This window comes from Herpailurus yagouaroundi, unplaced genomic scaffold (assembly GCF_014898765.1).
Source record: "Herpailurus yagouaroundi ecotype Mexico unplaced genomic scaffold, PumYag 221, whole genome shotgun sequence".
Taxonomy (NCBI): Eukaryota; Metazoa; Chordata; class Mammalia; order Carnivora; family Felidae; genus Herpailurus; species Herpailurus yagouaroundi.
Genome location: NW_024412452.1, coordinates 19,267,583 through 19,288,630, shown reverse-complemented (window position 1 = coordinate 19,288,630; position 21,048 = coordinate 19,267,583). Strand labels below are relative to the sequence as shown.

General features: G+C 35.5%; 1 protein-coding gene across 3 annotated transcripts in view; it reads right to left on the bottom strand.

Moving 5' to 3' along the window:
* The window catches only part of WDPCP (WD repeat containing planar cell polarity effector), a 389,996-nt gene that overhangs the window by 227,371 nt on the left and 141,577 nt on the right, over positions 1–21,048 (bottom strand). For all 3 annotated transcript variants that reach the window (XR_005785465.1, XM_040458282.1, XM_040458283.1), the window contains 2 exons: positions 14,913–15,522; positions 2,523–2,711 (listed from right to left, as the gene is read on the bottom strand). Coding sequence is in view for 2 of the 3 variants with exons in the window: in XM_040458282.1 (XP_040314216.1) it covers positions 2,523–2,711; positions 14,913–15,522 (799 nt within the window). In the remaining variant the exon portion in view is untranslated. The remainder of the gene's footprint in view (positions 1–2,522; positions 2,712–14,912; positions 15,523–21,048) is intronic.

The window sequence follows — 21,048 nt, the reverse complement described above, 5'->3', positions numbered from 1 at the left end:
AGCCATGCCTTTGGGGTTGTGTTTTCTCCCCCAAACACCTGGAAGTTATATAATTACAATAATGGTGAGCACTGTATGAGAAAACTTCAGCTTACAGTAAAACTCCATTGATTTTTATGCCACTAAGTGCTAGAGTGAATAAAAAATTCCTTATTTAGCAAAACTCTAGTTTTAGGTATATTTGGGTTTGAAAGTATTAAATACCTCATCAGAGTAATTGCTATGGACTTGGCTAAGCTGTTAGTAATTTCTTTTTTTTAATCTCAAATCTAGACAGTAAAGTAAGATGAACTTCAGAGGTATTTTCTTTCAAAGCAGCAGTCAATTTAGATTAAAATTGAATACAGCAATGCTATTGTGAAAACAAGCCAGAGCCTCTTGCCATTGCTTGTTTTCTTGACAGCATGTTTCGTACTTCTGCAATGTTCAAACCTATATGGAACACTCATAACTCCCAGCACAGTTACAGATTCATTAGATAGCCCAGCTTGATGTTTAAGGCAGAAATGAAGATCTCAAAGATAACCACAACACAGCACAAATGAAAGAACTCACTGGGTTCCACTAATAAAAGGAAAACAAATTACCATGTCAAGTTTGTTAGATTCGGACAGAATAAATCTCAACAGAGAAGAATTCTGAATGTTTTAGAAATGTATTTTGCAGTTACTTGGGGGGAAATGCATATACCTACTTAAAATGTGCATATTCTGATAATCCAGCATCATGCAAGTCTTTTATTTTAATAGCCTAGTATCATACAAGCTTTTCATTTCCCTATCTTCCCAACACGGTGCCTTGAAAATATCCTTTATTAAAGCAAGAATCTGATAATGCCCATTTGTGAATTCCCTAATAACCTTTCTTACAACACTGGAATCTTACAACACAAATTCACCAAGGTGCTAGCAATTTCTCAGTGTCGTTGAGTGACAGTCAATATTTTTATCTTCTCTACAATTCTTCAACTGTAAATTTAGCATCTCTTAAACATATTGTGTATACTATAACAGGCTTTCCTTACATATTCTGCTTTTTAACCCCCTACTATGTACCTAATCTCTGAGAGTGTACCAATACTAAGAAATAAGTACTTGAGATAACTCTGTAGGCAGAAATATTACAGTAATATCTAGTAACCTAATTTAAAGTTATACTCTTCTTTTTATTTTTAACTAATATTCATTAAATACCTATGGTAGGCCAAGCATTGTGCTAGGCATTTTCTCACTGTAGAAATACTGGACCCTCCAGAGATGGGTTAGACTACCTCCAAAGAGCACATTCAATTAACATTAAATAAATATTTATTGTGGGCCTCCTAAAAGTTGCGCCAAGTCCCATGATGTGAACTTCCTGAAGGAACCTGTTCTTTAAAATTACTAAAATGAAGGTTAGGTACAGAATTTTATCTACACAATTTGGTTACTTTGGAAACATAATGAAATGGAAGAAGAAAATCTATAAACATTCAAAGAAAATAGTAGGGAAAAAGCTCTCCAGTGAAGACCTTTTGACATATTTCCTGCTTTCTCTACCTTGTAAATTACCTAGGGACATTTTTCATTGTCCAGGACTTCCCATCATTAATGTCAATGCTTCTTGCAAAGATTTGAAATAAAGACACAAGTGCAAGAATGTTTAGGTGCATTTTATATTAATAACTCAATAATAAAAATAACATACACTGGATAATTGGAAAATACAAAAATGAATTTCATTACTGTATGTGCACATTATTTTTCTCTTTTTTTAAAAAGTGTCTTATCTGAGGGGCGCCTGGCTGGCTCAAGTCAGTAGAGCAGGCAACTCTTGATCTTGGGGTGGTGAGTTCAAGCTCCATGCTGTACACAGAGCTCACTTAAAAAACAATGTCTTATCTGAGATCCTATGGGCATAATTACTTACTGAAGGAAAGCAGAGGAATCCAAGTAGGCAGAGAGGTATCGGAACTACCAGTTAAAATGAAAACAAGGAGTAGCAGCCTGGGCCACAATTCTCTCATTCTCTCTCTCTCTCTCTCTCTCTCTCTCTCTCACACACACACACACACACACACACACACAGCACACACACAAATCAGTGGTAAGGACTACCGTCTAGACAAAAGACTTGGAGTATGAGAGAAAAATACTGATGTCTAAAATGAAGGAAGAATAAGGACCTTTAATTGGGGCCCTCTGTCTACCAGCCCCTACAGAATACATGGAATTCTCAATTAAAGTTTAAGATCTGAGCATATTACACACATGAACTTAGACTGAAATGTACAATGACTGCATTGTGAGTTCCAACACAGGTATACACAAAAAAGTTCTTCTTTATGTTGACAAATACTACACGCTAAGTACCATATGGATAATTATTTGATATCTGATCTTGTCAGTTTTAATAGGGCATTAACATTTCTCTTTTAATCTCTGATAATACAATTCAAAAAAATCCTCAAAACATAGCAGACTCAATAAAATGTACTTCATATATATACAAAATCCATTTATGAAATATATTCCATGTCTGACCTTCTCTCTCTGGAGTGAGCTTTTGTCTAAGAAGATGGTTTACAATGGCACTCATGCTGATAAAGCACTGGTGGCCCAGAGTGTCCCAGTTCATACTGCTCAGGATATTTATCGCCTCATATATCTCATCACAGTGAATGTATTGGAATATGATGTCTATCAGGCCCAGCTGTCCTCGTGTGAAGATACCTGTCACAAAAAAGTAAAACCAAGTGATTCTTTTGAAAATAACAAGTAGATTAACAAACATAGAGTTAACATTTCCATAAAGGAAAAATAATCATTTCCTGCATAAGTGCTAGAAATGTGGGATTTAGGGGGGCAAGAATAATAGGATTTTGTGGCTACCAGCTACCAACTCCATCTATCTTATGCCTGTCATTCAGCATATATTAATTAATTTATACTCCACATAATCAAACTATGTTCACATCAAAAGCCTGTCTTTAAACATATACAGCAGAGGTCTAAACAACAGATGGGGAAAATAGGGTTAGCTTTTGCGGTCTACCTAAAGATTCTTCTCTTGTTTATTCACTTTTAGGTAGACCACAATAGCTAACCCTATTTTTTGCACCGGTTGTTTAGGCCTCTGTTATATACATTTACAGACAGGCTTTTGATGTGAACACAATTCTTACTGACCAGCTCTATTAGTTCTAAGTTGCCTTTACTCTTCAGCCCCACATACTTTGGTGTGGGTGGGGATAAGTAGAAATAGCCATGACAAATATGACTATATATATGCTTTGAAGTCTGTTTTTATTAATGGGTGCTCTCAATTGGTAGTTTTTTCATAGATACCACATACGAATTTAGTTTAAATTGGCATTTAAAGACTATTCTTTTTGGGGCACCTGGGTGGCTCAGTCGGTTAAGCATCCAACTCTTGGTTTCAGCTCAGGTCATGATCTCACGGCTTCATGGGTTTGAGCCCCACGTCAGGCTCTCTGCTGGCAGTGCAGAGCCTACTTGGGATTCTCTCTCTCCTCTAGCTGCCCTTCCCTCACTCATGCTGTCTCTGTCTCTCTCAAAATAAATGAATAAAAACTTTAAAAAAATTTAAAAAAGTAAAGACTATTCTTTTCTACTGAAGAAATGATCAGTGTTAATCCTGCTAGTGATGCCCTTCACAGCTAATATTTACTATAAAATATCTTGGCACAATATAAGTACATTAGTTTATCCTTTTAAAATGAAAGAAATCGGGACTCCTGGGTGGCTCAGTCGACTTCGGCTCAGGTCATGATCTCATGGTCTGTGAGTTGGAGTCCCGTGTTGGGCTCTGTGCTGACAGCACAGAGCCTGGAGCCTGCTTCAGATTCTGTGTCTCCCTCTCTCTCTGACCCTCTCCCGTTCATGTTCTGTCTCTCTCTGTATCAAGTATAAATAAACATTAAAAAAAATTTTTTTAAATAAACATTAAAAAATTTTTTAAATAAAAAAATGAAAGAAATCCACTTTTTTTTATTAAAAAATTTTTTTTAATGCTTATTTATTTTTGAGAGAGAGAAACAAAGTGTGGGCAGGGGAGGGGCTGAGAGAGGAAGACACAGAATCTGAGGCAGGCTCTAGGCTCTGAGCTGTCAGCACAGGGTCCAACGTGAAGCTTGAACTCACGAACTGTGAGATCATGACCTGAGCCAAAGTCGGAAGTGTAACCAAATGAGCCACCCAGGCACCCCAAAGAAAATCCACTTCTAATGTAAGAGAAGCAAGACCACAAAACAAAGGTGGGGCATTCTATTCTAATTTTATCATCTTTTATACATCCTTGATTTCATTTGAAACTAACAATTTCTGTGTAATTAAATGACAGTAAGTATTAGGGCTTTTAAGGAGGGTGGGGCTTTTTTTTAATCTTTTAAAAATGGTTGGCTATAAAATACTTTTTCTTCAAAAGTAGCAATGTTTATTGATTTGAGTGAGTCCATAAAAGTTTCTCAGTACAAATAATCATAAAACCAAATGAGAAAATGTATGTAAAATTATTTATAAGCTGTAAAGTATATAAAATATTACTGCAATTCTTCTTTTTATTACTACCATCATCAACATCATTTAACTGGAATAGTTACAGGTTTTAGGATTTTAAAAAATACATTAGTTCATGCAAAAGATGCCAAAATTCTTCATACTAACTTTAAGTCACATCAAAATAAGAATTTGTGCTATATGTAACAGGACTCAACTTGATAGGGAATCTGGGGAATTGCCCTAACCATACCAAGCAATAAAACCTCACTATTCTTTCTGTGTTGGTAGAATCATGAATGGTACTATCCAAAAGCCTTCACAAGCTTGCAGTCAAGCACTGTAAACTCTCATAAATCAGGGTGGTTCCTTGGCAGTAGATACCAATGTGTAGGAACTTTATAAGAAACCAAAAATATCTGAAATCTGTTGATTCTGCTCGTACCCTAAGCAATACCTCTAGAAAGAGAAGAAACTTATTTGCTGAGAAAAAACACTAACATATAATCATAATCATGTTCAAAAGAGGATGAAGGGAAAATCTTAAAAAGTAGCCAAAGAAAAAAGACACAGGCACAAAGGTATGAAAAACTGCAAACTTTGTTTCTGAAATTATGCAAGCCAGAAGACAACAGCAAGACTTTTAAAAATGCTTAGATAAAAATGAATTAAACTAAAATTCTGTACCTTCATAATAAAGAGTTGGAAATTAATGAATAACCATAACAATCTTAAATATTACTAATAATAGAGTTCTGAAATAATAAAGCAAAAATTGATAGAACTAAAAGGAGAAAAAGCGAAAGCCACAATTATAATTGGAATTTCCTCACTCACTAGTTGAGAGAACACATAAACAAAATCAGCAAAAATAGAAAATACTTGAAAAACATTATCAGTGAATTTGACCTGACATTTATAAAACACTTCACTTAACAGCAAAATACATTCTTTTTAAATGTAAATAGAATATCAATCAAGATGGATCATATTCAGGGGGCTAAAACAAACCTCAATAAATTTAACTGTTTTGAAATAATACAGAGTAGGTTCTTCTGACCACAACAGAATTAAATTGGATATCAATACAGAAAGATACCTGGAAAATCTCCAAATATTTAGAAATTAATCAACATTCTTTTAAATAAACTATGATTTAAAGAAGAAACCACAAAGTAAATTAGGAAATATTTTGAAATGAATAAAAACAAAAAGGAGTGCCTGGGCGGCTCAGTTGATTAAGCATCCGACATCAGTTCAGGTCATGATTTTATGATTCATGAGTTCAATCCCTGCATCGGGCTCTGCACTGACAGTGGGAAGCCTGTTTGGGATTCTCTCTTTCTCCCTCTCTGAGATTTAGAAAGGAAAATATAAATAAATAAGATAAAAATATAACATCAAAACTTGTGAGATGTAGCTATAGCAGTACTTAGAGGGAAATTTCTAGCTTTAAGTGTTTTAATTAGAAAAGAAGGAAGGTCTAAAATCAACAATCCCAGCTTCCCACATTAAGAACCTAAGGAAAGTAGAGTAAATTACACCTAAAGTAAATAGAAGGATGGAAATGATAAAAATAAGAACTAGTAAATAAAGAATAGAGAAAACCAATGAAATCAATAGCTAGTTCTTTGAAATGATCAGTAAAACTGACCAATCTTGACCTAAATTCATAAAAAAAGAAAGCAGACATAACTTACCAATATCAAGAATAAAGACTACAGACCTACACACATTAAAAAATAGTAATATGAATAACTTTATACAAATAAACATAACGTAAATGAGATGGATACCTTGAAGGACTCAAACTATCAAAGCTCTTGCAAGAAGGAATAGATAACTTGAATGACTCTATATTATTTAAATTTGAATTCATAGTTAATCTTTCAACACACATGTACATACATGCATGTACACACACACACATGCACATGCACACACACACACACACACCCTTCATGTCCAGATGCCTTCATTGGTGAATTCTCCCAAATATCAGAAGAAGAAATAATATTAACTCTATACAACTCAATATACAAGAAGAGAGAGCACTTGACAACTTATTTCATCATGTTAGCATTAATTACAGTGATGTAAAAAATGACAGAGACAGTACAGGAAAAGACAGAGAAAACTACAGACCAATATCTCCCATAAACAGATACAAAAATCCTTAACAAAGTATTAGCAAGTCTAGCAATATATTAAAAAGATCATAGATCATGAACAAGAGAGATTTATCCCACAAATGCAAGCTGCTAAAACATCTGGAAACTAATCAGTATAATTCACCATATGATCAGAAAAAACATAATAATTTCAACAGATGCAAAAAAAAAAAACTTGAAAAAATTGAATATCTACTCAAGATAATATATCTTAGCCAATTAGGAATGGAAGGAAGGGGACTTCCTCAACCTAATAACATTAATACTAATAGTGAAAAGACTAAATGCTTTCCATCTAAGATCTGAAACAAAGCAAGGCTGTCCTCCCTTGCCACCTCACTTAATACTGTACTGGAGATTCCAGCTGATGTAATAAGGAACCAAAATAAAAGGCATACAGGCTGAATAGGAATATGTAAAACTGTTTTTAAATGCCATTGTCATAGTCATCTCAGAAAGTCCTAAAGAATCTACAAAAACATTATTACAACTGGAAATGAGTTTAACAGGGTACATGGTCAAGATTTTAAAATTTTATTTCCATATAATCCCAATGAACAATTAAAATTGTAACTAAAAATACTATTTGTAGTAGCACCCAAAAATATGAACAAAGTATGCATAAGATCTTTACACTTAAAATCAAAAAAACACTGCTGAGAGAAATTTTATTATTTTTAATTTTTTAATAAACTTTTATTTATTTATTTATTTATTTATTTATTTATTTATTTATTTAGAGGTGGAGGGAGAGAGAGAAAATGCAAGTAGAAGAGGGACAGAGAGAGAGGAAGAGAGAGAGAATCCCAAGCAGGCTCTGCACTGAGCGCAGAGCCCGAGATGGGGCTTGATACCAGGAACTGCAAGATCATGACCTGAGCCAAAATCAAAAGTCAGATGCTTAACCAACTGAGACACCCAGGTGCCCAAAAATCACTGCTGAGAGAAGTTTTAAAAGATTTAAATAAATGGAGAGAGATACTGTGTTCAAAGATTGATAGACTCAATATTGTTAAACTGTCATTCCACGTCAAATTGAACTACAGATTCAACATAATCCCAATCAAAATCTCAAGTACTTTTGTAAAACTGACAAGTTTGTTTTAAAATTTATATAGAAATCAAAGGATCTAGAGTAGCCAAAAACAATTTAGAAAAACAAGAACAAAGTTGGAGAACTAACAGTAATTGATTTTATGACTTACCATAAAACCACAGTAATTAAGACAGTGTGGTACTCCCATATAGACATATAGATCAGTGGAAGAGAATAGAATCTATTCATAAACACATACATATATGGTCAAGGCAGTTCAATGGAGAAAGGACAGTCTTTCCAACAATTGATTCTGGGACAAATGAATATTCATATTTAAAAACTAATTTCAGGGGCCCCTGGTTGGCTAAAATTTTTTTAAAAATTAGGGGCGCCTGGGTGGCTCAGTTGGTTAAGCGTTCGACTTCAGCTCAGGTCATGATCTCACAATTCGTGGTTCGAGCCCCGCATCAGGCTCTGTGCTGACAGCTCAGAGCCTGGAGCCTGCTTGGATTCTATGTCTCCCGCTTTCCCTTTGCCCCTCCCCCACTCATGCTCTGTCTCTCAAGAATGAAAAAACGTTAATTTTTTTAATTTAATTTTAATCTATGCCTCATAGTATATGCAAAATTTTAACTTGGAACAGACCAGAGACCTAATTGTAAGAGCTAAAAAGTCTAGGAGGAAACAGGGTTAGACAAACACTTCTTAAGATGGTACATAAAAAACACAAGTCATAAAATAATTTAAGAACTGAATTTCATTCAAATTAAAAACTTCTGCTACCCGAAACACGTTGTTAAATAAATGAAAAGGTAAAACTATGAGCTGGAAGAAAAACATTCATAATACTAGTGTCTCACAAAAGATTTTTATTCAGAATATATAAAAACTCTTACAACTCAATAATAAACAATCCAATTAAATTTGGGCAAAAGATTTGAATATATACTTTATCAGAGAAGATATATGGCAAATAAGCACATAAAAAGATACTAAGCTCCAATAGTCATCAGGGAAATGAAAATTAACACCATTACACACCCATTAGAATGGCCAAAATTAAAAAGACCATTAAGGCTAAGTGGTAGAACATAGAGCAACCAGAACTTCAAAATAGTTTCTTCTTCAGTTAAACATATCCTGAGCCTATGGCCTAGGCATTCTACTCCTAGATTTTTCCCAAGAGAAATTAGAATATATGTCAATATAGGGGCACAGTCAGGAGGTGATCTCGCAGTTTGTGAGTTCCAGCCCTGCGCTGGGCTCTGTGCTGACAGCTCAGAGCCTGGAGCCTGCTTCAGATTCTGTGTCTCCCTCTCTCTCTGCTCCTCCCCTGTTCACGCTCTGTCTCTCTCTCTCTCAAAAATAAATAAGCATTAAACAAAATATATACATATATGTCAATATAAAGACTTGTACATGAAAATACATAGTATTTTTAGTGATATTAGCTTAAACCTGGAAACAATCCAGATGTCCATCAAGAGGTGGAGCAATATACAAATTGTGGTTTATCTACATAATGGGATACTACTCAGTAATGTAAAGGAAAATCTGAAGATGTACATACCAATATGGAAGATTCTCACAGATAAATGCTGTTTATCTCACAGATAAACAGATAAATGTTTTCACGTAGAAAAACACTAAAAAAGTACCTATTTTATGAGTCCTTTTCTATGAAATTTAGAAAAAGCAAATCTAATCAGTAATGAGAGAAAGCAGGTCAGTGCTCTTTTGGCCTTCAGGGAAATAGACTGCAAAGAGGTTTGAGAGAATTTTTTGGTGATGGAAATATTCTGTTTTGATTGTGGTGGTAATCATGAGGATACATACATTTGTCAAAACCCATTAAACTGCACATTTGGAATGGGTACACTTTATTTTATGTAAATTATACTCCAATAAACTTGATTTAAAAATCCATCATCACTCTAGTTTAGCAGAATGCTGTCTGGAATAACAGTCTATTTCAAATGATTTGAGATCCAAGTTTAAGATTACTAGGCATCTAAGAAATTATCTGACATTTCTTTCCAGCAATAAATTACCCACAATTACCACCTGGGTAAAGTTTAGTATTTTAAAAGCTCGCTAAAAGTAACTCTTTTGGAACAAACTGAGGGGTGCTGGTAGGGGTATGGGCTAAATGGGTGGTGGGCATTAAGGATGGCACTTGTTGGGATGAGCATCGGGTGTTATATGTAAGTGATGAATCACTAAATTCTACTCCTAAAATCATTATTACATGATATGTTAACTACCTTGGATTTAAATAAATAAATAAATAATACAGTGATTATGCCTATATTATGACATATATATGTATAAATATGTATATGAGCTAAATATTCAGATTAAAGCCTTTTTTGATCCCCTTCTAGATGACAATTCTAACTTCTTCTTCAGGGGCTAATAGGTGTTCTGCGATAAAATCATTTTACATTTTATTTTTAAGCCAAGGGCCTTATTTGCCTGGAGTTTTAGTAACTTTTAGAACCTGGACTCTCAGATGAAAGTAGGTACATAAAAATATTGTTTCAGGATTTAATAGCTATCTTTTGTGATTAAAGAAAACTCTGTAGGGCACCTGGGTGGCTCAGTCAGTTGAGTGTCTGACTTCGGCTCAGTTCATGATCTCACAGTTCATGAGTTCAAGCCCCACATTGGTTTCGCTGCTGTCAGTGCAAAGCCTGATTCAGATCCTCTGTCCCCTTCTCTTTGTGCCCCTCCCCTGCTTGTGCTCTCTCAAAAATAAATAATATTAAAAAAAATAAAGAAAATCTGTAATCACAATTGGAAATATTGACTGTTGTTTTAAATTTATTTCAGCCACAAATAACAGAAAAACCTCCTAAAAATGCCCTAAATAATAAAAGGTATATTATTTACAATACTAAAAAAGTAATCAAAACAGAACTTTTGAAGAAAACCTATTTCTTATAAAAATACTAAGAGAAAAATCATCCTACTAATTTTCTAGACAGAATGATACGCCCACACGCGTGTGCGCGCGCACACACACACACACACACACACACACGTTGCCTTTGATTTTCAAAATCCTATGAGAGGGCAGATGTTAGCTTTAATTATTTCTTGCCTAATATTATCACTTGAATATTTAACCTTTTCCTAACTTTGCAGGCTCTGGGAGAGCATTGCAAGGGCACTCCAGGTAGATGGAATACTATCAAAATCACCATAGGAAGGAGGGAATGTGAGAGAGAGCACATGCCCCAAATGGGGAACTACAGTAGTGCAAAAACAGCTGGGGAGATGAAGCCTGAGAGGCAGACAAGGGCTTATCAACCCCTGAAGGATTTCAAGCTAGAGAATCCATGACCAAATCTGCAGTTAGATTACTCTGGTGGCAGTTCAGGGGATTATGAGAAGATTGGAAGGCAGAAGATTACAGAGAGCTACTACTTGATCGCTGCTTGAAAACAGGGAAGGTCCAGGTTAAGGTCATGACAGCAAGGCTGTACAGAGATGTTTTTGACAGTATTTAGAAGGTAGAATTGATGGGACTTGGCCACTGATTGCATATGGCATTAGGGGTGAGGGAAGATTCTAGGATGATTTCTGACTTGGGATTCCATCTGAATAACAGTACCATCCACCAAAATGAAGAATATAGAAGAAACAGGTTTGGGGAGAAAGAAATAAACTCCCAATCTACATAAAACAGGAGGAGAGCTAAAAATGGAACCTTACGGAGCCTCAACATATTCATGAATAGGCAGAAGGAGAACACAAACACGAAGAAAAGGTGTTATCTGGGGTCATGGAAGGCAAGTACAATGAGAATTCTGTGACAGAAGTGGTAAGCAACCATTAAGTGCTGAAAAGTCATCAAGTAACATAACAGAAATGTATGTATCAAGTAGGAAGTCCCTGGTGACCTTTGCAAGAGCAGTTCCAGAAAACTAAACACCGAAGCCAGAACTTAGTACTGTGAGGAGTGAATGGGGAGTGAAGAAGCAGAAAAAGTCAATGTTCACTATTATTTTGGTGAATCTGACTATGAAAGAAGGTGATCATCTGACTAATAACAGAAGAGAAACAATGTTAAGGAAGAGATGTTTGTCTGTTGTTTGTTTTATGGTGTGGCTTGGGCCTGTGTCTTGGGGTATAGTAAGATTTTTGGGGGGAGTGGGAAAGCTGACAAAGAAAGTAAAGGTATCAAAAGGAATGTAGTGGGATCCAGAGTGGAAGTGGTGGTGGAACTAGTCTTGGACAAGAGGAAGGTCTCCTTTTCCATTGAATTGAGAAGGAAAGATTTATGTTCATGTAGATAAGAGGTTGGTTAGGTTGGGTGGGTAGGTGGTAAGAAGCAGATAAACTTAATGAAGTATCAATTAAAAGGGAAGATTCTCCTTTCAGAGGGCAGAGAGATAGATGATCATGTGAGTTTAAAGAGAGCAGTGGAAGTTGAAAAAGGTACTGATGAGAATGGAAAAGCTTTAATATCTCTGTAATATAATTAGGGACTTGTCTTTTAAAAATTAATCTCAGTCTACATATGTGGAAATACGGGACAATGACTGCCAAGCAAAGAAATGTGATTATATTTTGCTTTACATGAGACAGTACCTCTTGGCTTCCACGTGGGAGGATGATACTTCTAGCTCCCTCCTGAGGAAGGCATGCCCTTCAAATTCTTCTAACAGTAGTGATGGCCTTTTAATCCCCAACACATTTGCATGATGATTATAAGGATTTAGAATGGAAGCTCTAGTCTTGGAACAAAGTTTTCCTTCAACATTACACTGACCTATTCTAAAAGTCAAACTCCAAAAATCTTAGCATATTGGCACCAGCCACTGCCACGTTTACATATGACAGCATTCTATTTTAAACTATGATCTATGTCAGCTCCTTAAATTGTAAGCTACACCTTGCATGTCAAATTTTCCAAAGGCTTGCATAACAAGCTTATGAAAAAATCTCGTAAATGCTCCCTAGTGGGGAAACTGCACATGCAACTACCTGTTTATATATGCAGTAACTTGAATTATACATGAAAATTCCACATGGATGCCCAGAATCAGCACTGTGTTAATTCAAGAAGTATATTAAAATTTTTGGATGTATTTAGTAGCAGAACCTAAGAAAAATCTGTTCTTTAAACAGGGTTTTCTTTAAAAAAAAAAAAAAAAGATCTGTTAGTTGGAATCTACTGTTTCAAGGAATCTACTCTTCCTAGAAAAATTAATAATCTGTAATAAATATTAATCTTATAATGTTTTTTAAAATTCTGGGAAACTCCATATCTAGATCTTTTAAAGAGTCTGTAAGTCTGCAAAATTTCCCTATCCCATAAAACTTAAGTCATATTGAAAATAAAATTTTAATGATAAATGTCAGTTGCAGAAGTTATCACCTTTTCATTTGAATGCTTGACTTCTATTGGATAATTCTCTTCCAAGAGACCTTCTTGGGAAAAAGATGTGACAGCCAACTCATTGCCTAATTGATTTAGGAACAGTGCCCAGGGAGACAGTCCAATTAAGTTTACAAGCTGGCAATTAGCAGGAAGCCCTCTAAATCCCTACACTGAGAGCCTGTTTACTTTAGTAAGAAGGCAAATGTGCTAGAGATAGGAAGAGAAAGCTGTGCTTTTTGCAAAGCTGTTGTGAGTAGGCCCACAAGGGAGGGCTGAAGAAAAGCTAGGTATATGTGGGCAGACAGCCTTCTGTTTGACAGGTAACTGGGTAATTTAGAGAGTGTGTGTGTGTGTGTGTGTGTGTGTGTGTGTGTGCATGCATGTGTGTGTGTGTGTGTGTGTTTTAACAGACATGCAAAACATCTAACATCCACTTTAATGAGCGTTGTGTATGGAGACATACAACTGTTAAACATGTAGTTGGGCAAAGAACTGGATTATTTTATAATAAATGAGATTCTAAACATTTTTTCTTGGACAACATTAACGTTATATATAAATTTAGATGCATTTTTATTATGTGGAAAGAACACAGACCTCACATTATATCCATTATAGCTTTCAGGTTAATCAAGTCATTTTTAAGTACATTTATTTCATCAGTTCAATTTCAGAGGCAAGTAGATCCATTAAAAAATAATAAACTGACATATACTTAACAAACACTACAGTCTCTTTAAAAACTTAACTTTGGGAGCACCTGGCTAGCTCAGTCACTTAAGCGTCTGACTCTTGATTTCAGCTCAGGTCATGATCTTGATGTTCATGAGATTGAGCACCGCATCAATCTCATGAACAGCTGCTGTCAGCACAGAGCCTGCTTGGTATTTTCTGTCTCCCTCTCTCTCTCTCAAAATAAATAAATAAATATTTTTTAAAAAATAAAAACTTAACTCTGTATCACAGAGCCAAACCATGCATAGAGTTTAAAAATGTATTGACTTTTCTATGTTTTCAAGTTGCGATAAAATGCATTAATTAAAATCTATTTTTTAAACCTAAATCTATTTTTTAAGCCTTACACACTCCAATCTGAGAAGCAATACATACATATTATATAAAATAATTTTAATAGGGGCACCTGGGTGGCTCAGTCGGTTAAGCGTTAGACTACAGCGTAGGTCATGATCTCCCAGCTCGGGAGTTCGAGCCCTGCATCGGGCTCTGTGCCAACAGCTCTGAGCCTGGAGCCTGCTCCAGTTTCTTGTCTCCCTCTCTCTGTGTCCCTCCCCTACTCACACTCTGTCTCTCTCAAAAATGAGTAAACATAAAATCAATCAAATCAAATCATTTTAATAGAAAACTTATCACATTCCTTCAACACAAAAATTTTTAATGGGCATAGTAAATAGTTTTAGAATATTCACATATGTATTTATTTTGGAAGGTATCAAATGTGGAAGTTTAAGCTTTTCATTCATCACAATGGACAATTAGTGCAATTTCCAAATTCTTCACTATCTAATGTTCCCTAACACTTAGAAAATCATCCACAAAGCTTTCTTAAACCATATGAGGGCACCTGGCTGGCTCAGTTGGTGGAGCATGTGACTCTTGATCTCAAGGTTGTGAGTTTGAGTCCCACGTTGAGCACAGAGATTACTTGGAAAAAAAAACACAACTACATGAAATGTCTGAAAGGCAAGCCTATTTACGGGAAGACATAGAAAACCTACATTTCTAGAATGGTTTTATTCTCTTAATCATAATGTTATCATCATAAACATTTTACTTACTCACCAACTTCCTTGACTTACCAAGTTTAAACAAAAGTGCACCCAAAGGTCCTCTGTCAAACCTGAGGAAGAGGAGATCATAGATGTCCCCACTTTTAGGCTTCTGAGAAACCACCTGAGGAGCTATCCACTGCATTTGAACAAGACTGCTGGAAATGTCAAAGAATTTATTGAACTGCAGAGTCTCCCTGGGTGAGCGGTCTTCAGCCAAGAGCTGGATGTTAATAGGGGATAGAGCCATATCAAAAATTTGCAGCTCCCCTTGGTTGCTGCCAACTAGTAGAATGGCGCCACTTGGGTGGCAGCTTATTAATGAAGGCAAAAGTTTAGCCTGGGCTAAGAGAGTTACTCTACGGTGAGCTTCATAAAGAATTACTGAAGAATCTTCACAGCCCAGAATCAGTTTGTCTTCAGTAACATTCCTGTAGCAGCTAATGGCCTTCGATCTTAGTGGTATTCTGGTTATTGACACACACTGGATTTTATTCCGAACACATTCATAGATGCAGCTGTCAGCCATGGGCTCTTTGTCTACACTGATGGAGTGCTCCACTGTCAACACCTGATAAGGCTGTTTATTGCCAAAGCGAACATCCAGCGGATCCCATTCTGTGCGGACACAGCTCAGAACCTGTGAGAAAAGTATCAAGTATGTTCACACAGACCTTGGTTTTTCTTCAGCTGTCACACATACGACTGCATATTAATCCAGCATCCCATTGAAGACCATCAATTATCACCTTAAACATCAGCAACACTTAAATATGTATGTGCATATATATTTGTGCATCTCTCGTAGAACACATAAATATATATAGCACATATATAACACAGCTGCAGAAATTGTAACATTTTAACTTTAACACTTTGTTTTTGAAAGTCTGTAAATAACTTAATGTTCAATACATAAAAACTAATAAGATGGGCTTTTACTAAAACAGTATGGTAGTAGAATATCTAAAAATATCAGTTTAATTTTTAAAACAATGAATAAAGGACTTATTTATTTCTTTTAAACACCAAGAGTTTATTTCTTTTTCTTTTTTTCTTTTTTGTTAGGAGCACCTGGGTGGCTCAGTCAATTAAATGTCCAGCTCTTGGTTTCAGCTCAGGTCATTATCTCATAGTTTGTGGGTTCAAGCCCCACATCAGGCTCTGTGTTGACAGTGCTGAGCCTGCTTAGGATTCTCTCTGCCCCTCCCCTGCTCGCACTTGCATGTACGCACACTCTCTCACTCAAAATAAATAAAAACTTTAAAAAAATAAAATAAAGTTATTAAAATATACCCTACTGACTGAAGAGCTATCTGAAAGGAAAATTTGTCAATACATTTTCTAGCTATAAGGTGCTCTGTTAGCAGATCATTTGCAAATAGGAAGTTGAAAACACCAAATGCAATTAGGTAGTCATTGCAAAATACCAAGAAAAAATACAGACTTTTTAATCCAAACTTGCATATACTAAGACATCTCTCATATTTATGCAGCTGGTTTTTCCTCCCCAAATGAACTTAGTCAGGAGATGATCAGGTCAAGATATAATGTTAAGATAAAGAAAAAGTACAGTGTATAGTTAAAGGAGAAACATTAAATGACAATGCTCTGAAAAAAAAAGCACAAAGGAGAGAAAATAATCCAAAAACAGAGGATCCTGGCTGATGAGACTCATGTAAGCTAACAAGATTAATTTGATGTCTTCTATCATCTTCCATAGGCTTGTTCAATGTTATCCTCTACAAACTTCATGATCAAGAATTCCCTTCTTTCACTGAGTTCTTGGTCTTTCTTTTTTTCTTTTTATTGAGGTATAATTGATATATATATATTACTTTCAGGTGTACAACAAAATGATTCAATGTTTGTATATATTGAAAATGATCATTATAGGAAGTCTCATAAACATCCATCATCATACACAGTTATCAACTTTTTTTCTTGTGATAAGTACTTTTAAGATTTACTGTCTTAGCAACATTGAGTTCTTGGTCTTAATCCTATCTTCAGGCACTCCTCAGATTAGGTGAATTCTGAAATCTAATAACTCTTTAAAGATTCTTAAGAAATACATGCCAGAGGTTTCAGGAACTAGTCAGTAGAATTCAAATGGGAATGGCTGTGGTAAAGGACACGGTGAAAAGTTTTAACAAAGGCATAGTGAGCAGGCAAAGAATGAGAAGCAGAAGAACAGTGTTGATAATTAAGGGATGAAAAAATAAACACCTAAAAAAATTTTTTTTAATGTTTATTTATTGTTGAGAGAGACAGAGACAGAGAATGAGCGGGGGAGGGGCAGAGAGAGGAGACACAGAATCTGAAGCAGGCTCCAGGCTCCGAGCTATCAGCACAGAGCCTGACATGGCGCTCGAACTCATGAGCTGTGAGATTACCTGAGCCGAAGTTGGATGCTCAACCGACTAAGCCACTCAGGTGCCCTTAAAGACTTTTATAGTGTGTGGTGGCCTGCTTAAAGTCTGGAGATCTTTAGAAAAAAGATCTCTGCTTTAATTCTAAAGTAATAGGAAAGTACAAAGAAGAAAAGCACAGAAACAGACAGTGTGTTAGCTAAACCACAGATTATGCTATGTTCCAATGGGTCAGTTAAGAAAGACTGTGACAGCAGACCTAAGAATAGATGACCATGATTCAATGTTTTATTTTTTTGTTGTTTGCTTTCTGTCTTGTTTGTTTGTTTTTTAATGTTTATTTATTTTTGAGAGAGAGAGAGAGAGCGCGCACAAGTGAAGGAGGGGCAGAGAGAGGGAGGGAGACACAAAATCCGAAACAGGCTCCAGGCTCTGAGCTGTCAGCACAGAGCCCAGTGTGGGGCTCTAACTCAGGACTGTGAGATCATGACCTGAGACGAAGTTGGCCACGTAACCAACTTAGCCACCTGGGCACCCCATTTGCTTTTTGTTTTTTAAAGAAAACTGTGTAATAAAGAAAGAAATGAAAAGAGTTTAAAAATTCAAGCCAAGAAAGAACAGAAAAGGTAAAGAAGAATCCTAAAGGTCTTGGAATTTCTAATTTCAAGGATAAACAAGCTCGTAGTTTCATTCCTAAAATGAACTGTTTCAGTCAAGTTTGAATCAGTCAGCTTTAAGGCTGAAACTTGTTGAAAAATGCACACTGAGATTATTTCATTTTTATTCTTAAAAAGGCTAAATTTGAAAAAGGTAGACAGAGCTGTTCCAAAAGTCATCAAAAAAGGAACAGTATAGAGTAGGAAAAGCATTAAATAGTTACTATAACTGATGCCCTCTCCGGAAGATATTTTAAAATTAAGAAAGCACAGAAAGCAGAAAAGCAATTATAGTGAGCTGGAGATAGGCTCAAGATTGTCATGTTTCATGTTTAGCTATAGAGGGCTGGTTCAAACTAAGTGTTTATCGGGACACCTGGCTGGCTTAGTGGGTAGAGGATTCGACTCTTGATCTCAGGGTCATGAGCTCAAGCCTCATGTTGGGTGGAGAGCTTACTTAAAAAAAAAACTAAGTGTTTATTACGACCATGAATATAGCATCCCTGATTCTGGCAAAGTGGTGACGGTGGCACTATAGTTTTTGAATCTCTCTAAATCCCTACATGAAAGAAACAGTTCAACTGAATAGCAAAACCAAAAACCTATGGATGACTAGATGAGAATTCGAGAGAGCATTGTATGTAATGACTTTATGCTCCAATAATGTAAATAAAGTACAACTATTTAAAAATGCAAAGGAAAGAATTGATAAAAACATAGGCAAAAAGTTTCTGAATATTCTCAGTAATTTATATTAGTAGTGGTAGTATTAGTAGGATTATTCTCAGACTGTTAAGTGTATACTGTGACATAAAGTAAGCAAGTAATTGTGAGATATTATAATTCATCTCCCATGTCCCTGAAAACTAGGATTTTTGTATGAAAAAGAGGAGATACAGATGTAATATAGAAGAGGTTAAATTTAAAACCCTGTATCCTGAATTTGAGTTAGAAGTAACAATGTGAACTCACTCTGAATATATATATATATATATACATATATATATATATATACATACATATATATATACACACACACCCATATATATATATATATACATATATATACACATATATATGTATATATATATATATATATATGTATGTATATATATATATATAAAATATGTAGCTCATCCTACTAAAGATACCTAGAAATAATGCCCAATCCAATAACACCACATTATCCCTAGCTCCCAAACTTGGGCTTACAATACCATTTTCCATGAAAAGAAACCAGAGCTTATTAAAGAAATGGCAAATTCCAGATCTGAGGCAGGAAATGTTTAAGATAAGCATGAAACATACTGTCATAGCAAATAGCAGGGAAGCTACCCAAGACTACTGAGGTCATGACAAAAAGAGGAACCAACTTGTAGAGGCTCCAAATATGAGACAAATTTGAGCTTTCAATAGGATAATGACTACAATTTATAAAACCCATCAAATCAAATATATTTAAATTCATAAATTATCAATGCTACTTAAAAAACAAAACTAATTGGTTTTCTTCAGAGAGTGATAAGGAACCAACTCATTATCTTGAAAACTAGTAAATAAAAGAAAAGAAACAGACATTTATCCTGATTATAATACATGAATTCAACCACTAGGAAAACAAATAGGAAATGAGTAGAAGTATCTATAAAAGTATCCCAATTAATAAATGAAAAACTAGTAATTAGAATATCATCATTTGCAACCTAATGAATTAATGGATCTAGGCACTGAGCATTAGTAGCTGCTAACATCAAAGAAGAGAGACAACCAAGAGAGAACCTGACGTTACGTGCCTTCTAATGAAAAGAACACACCGCCCCACAGTCTTGCCAAAACTGACTAACTTGCAGAATTTTCAAAAGACAGAGAAACATGTTGAACCACATGATTATGCAAACAACAAAATCTACACTATGAGACACTGCAGTTTCAAAAGATAAATTTTAAGGAAAAGAAAGCAATGGAGAGGGGGATTTGTATACTAAAAGAGAAACATTAAAGTGGTTTTTAAAAAATTTTTTTATGTGTATTTATTTTTGAGGGGGGGAGGGGCAGAGAGAGACGGGGATAGAGGATCCAAAGCAGGCTCTGTGCTGACAGCAGCGAGCCTAATGCAGGGCTTGAACTCACAAATGGCGAGATAATGACCTGAGCCAAAGACGCTCAACCGACTGAGGCACCGTGAAGTGTTTTAAATGGATAATACTAAACTAAAGTTTTAGGAGATGCATTAGGGTGATAAAAACTATATGGGTATATAAGAAAGTGATTAAAAGTCATGACAGAGGTTACTTTTGGGGAACAGGAAGGGTTGAAATCATGATAGTACATTCATAGTATTTCTGGGCACCTGGCAAAGTTCTACTTCTTGACTTGAGTGTGGTTCCAGGGGTATTTCCTTTGTAATAGCTCATTAAACTATACATTTAGTTCATGTGGTTTTCTTTATGCATGTTTTTTTTTTACAATAAAGAGATTTTTTTTAAAAGCTACCATCCCTAGAATATAAAATCTTTGTTATGTAGTTGAAAGCTAACACAGGGGGCGCCTGGGTGGCACAGTCGGTTAAGCGTCCGACTTCAGCCAGGTCACGATCTCGCGGTCTGTGAGTTCGAGCCCTGCGTCAGGCTCTGGGCTGATGGCTCAGAGCCTGGAGCCTGTTTCCGATGCTGTGTCTCCCTCTCTCTCTGCCCCTCCCCCGTTCATGCTCTGTCTCTCTCTGTCGCAAAAATAAATAAACGTTGAAAAAAAAAAAAAAAAGAAAGCTAACACAGTACATACATTTCTTTGGAAGAGACGTTTCTCAAATATTCTGGCTTTTCAGTTGAATGCATTTATAACACTTTCTGAATTTTTTTTAATCAAATTATGCCATATTGAAAGTTCATCTCATTTTTACTTTTTCATTAGTTGCTGCTCCTCTTAATCACTGCAAAAATAGTTTTAAGCTTTATGGGAAAAAGGTTATCTTTGTGAGGTTATATTTCCCTATCCCTGACTACAGGTTTTAAGGTTTAATAGCTCTGCTTAGGTGGTTTTGATTAAATTGGTAAACAAATTCAGTGACCCCTTCTGAGTAATACAGCTTGAAATTACCATCATACTCAGAAAGTATTACCTAATCCATATAACTGAAAA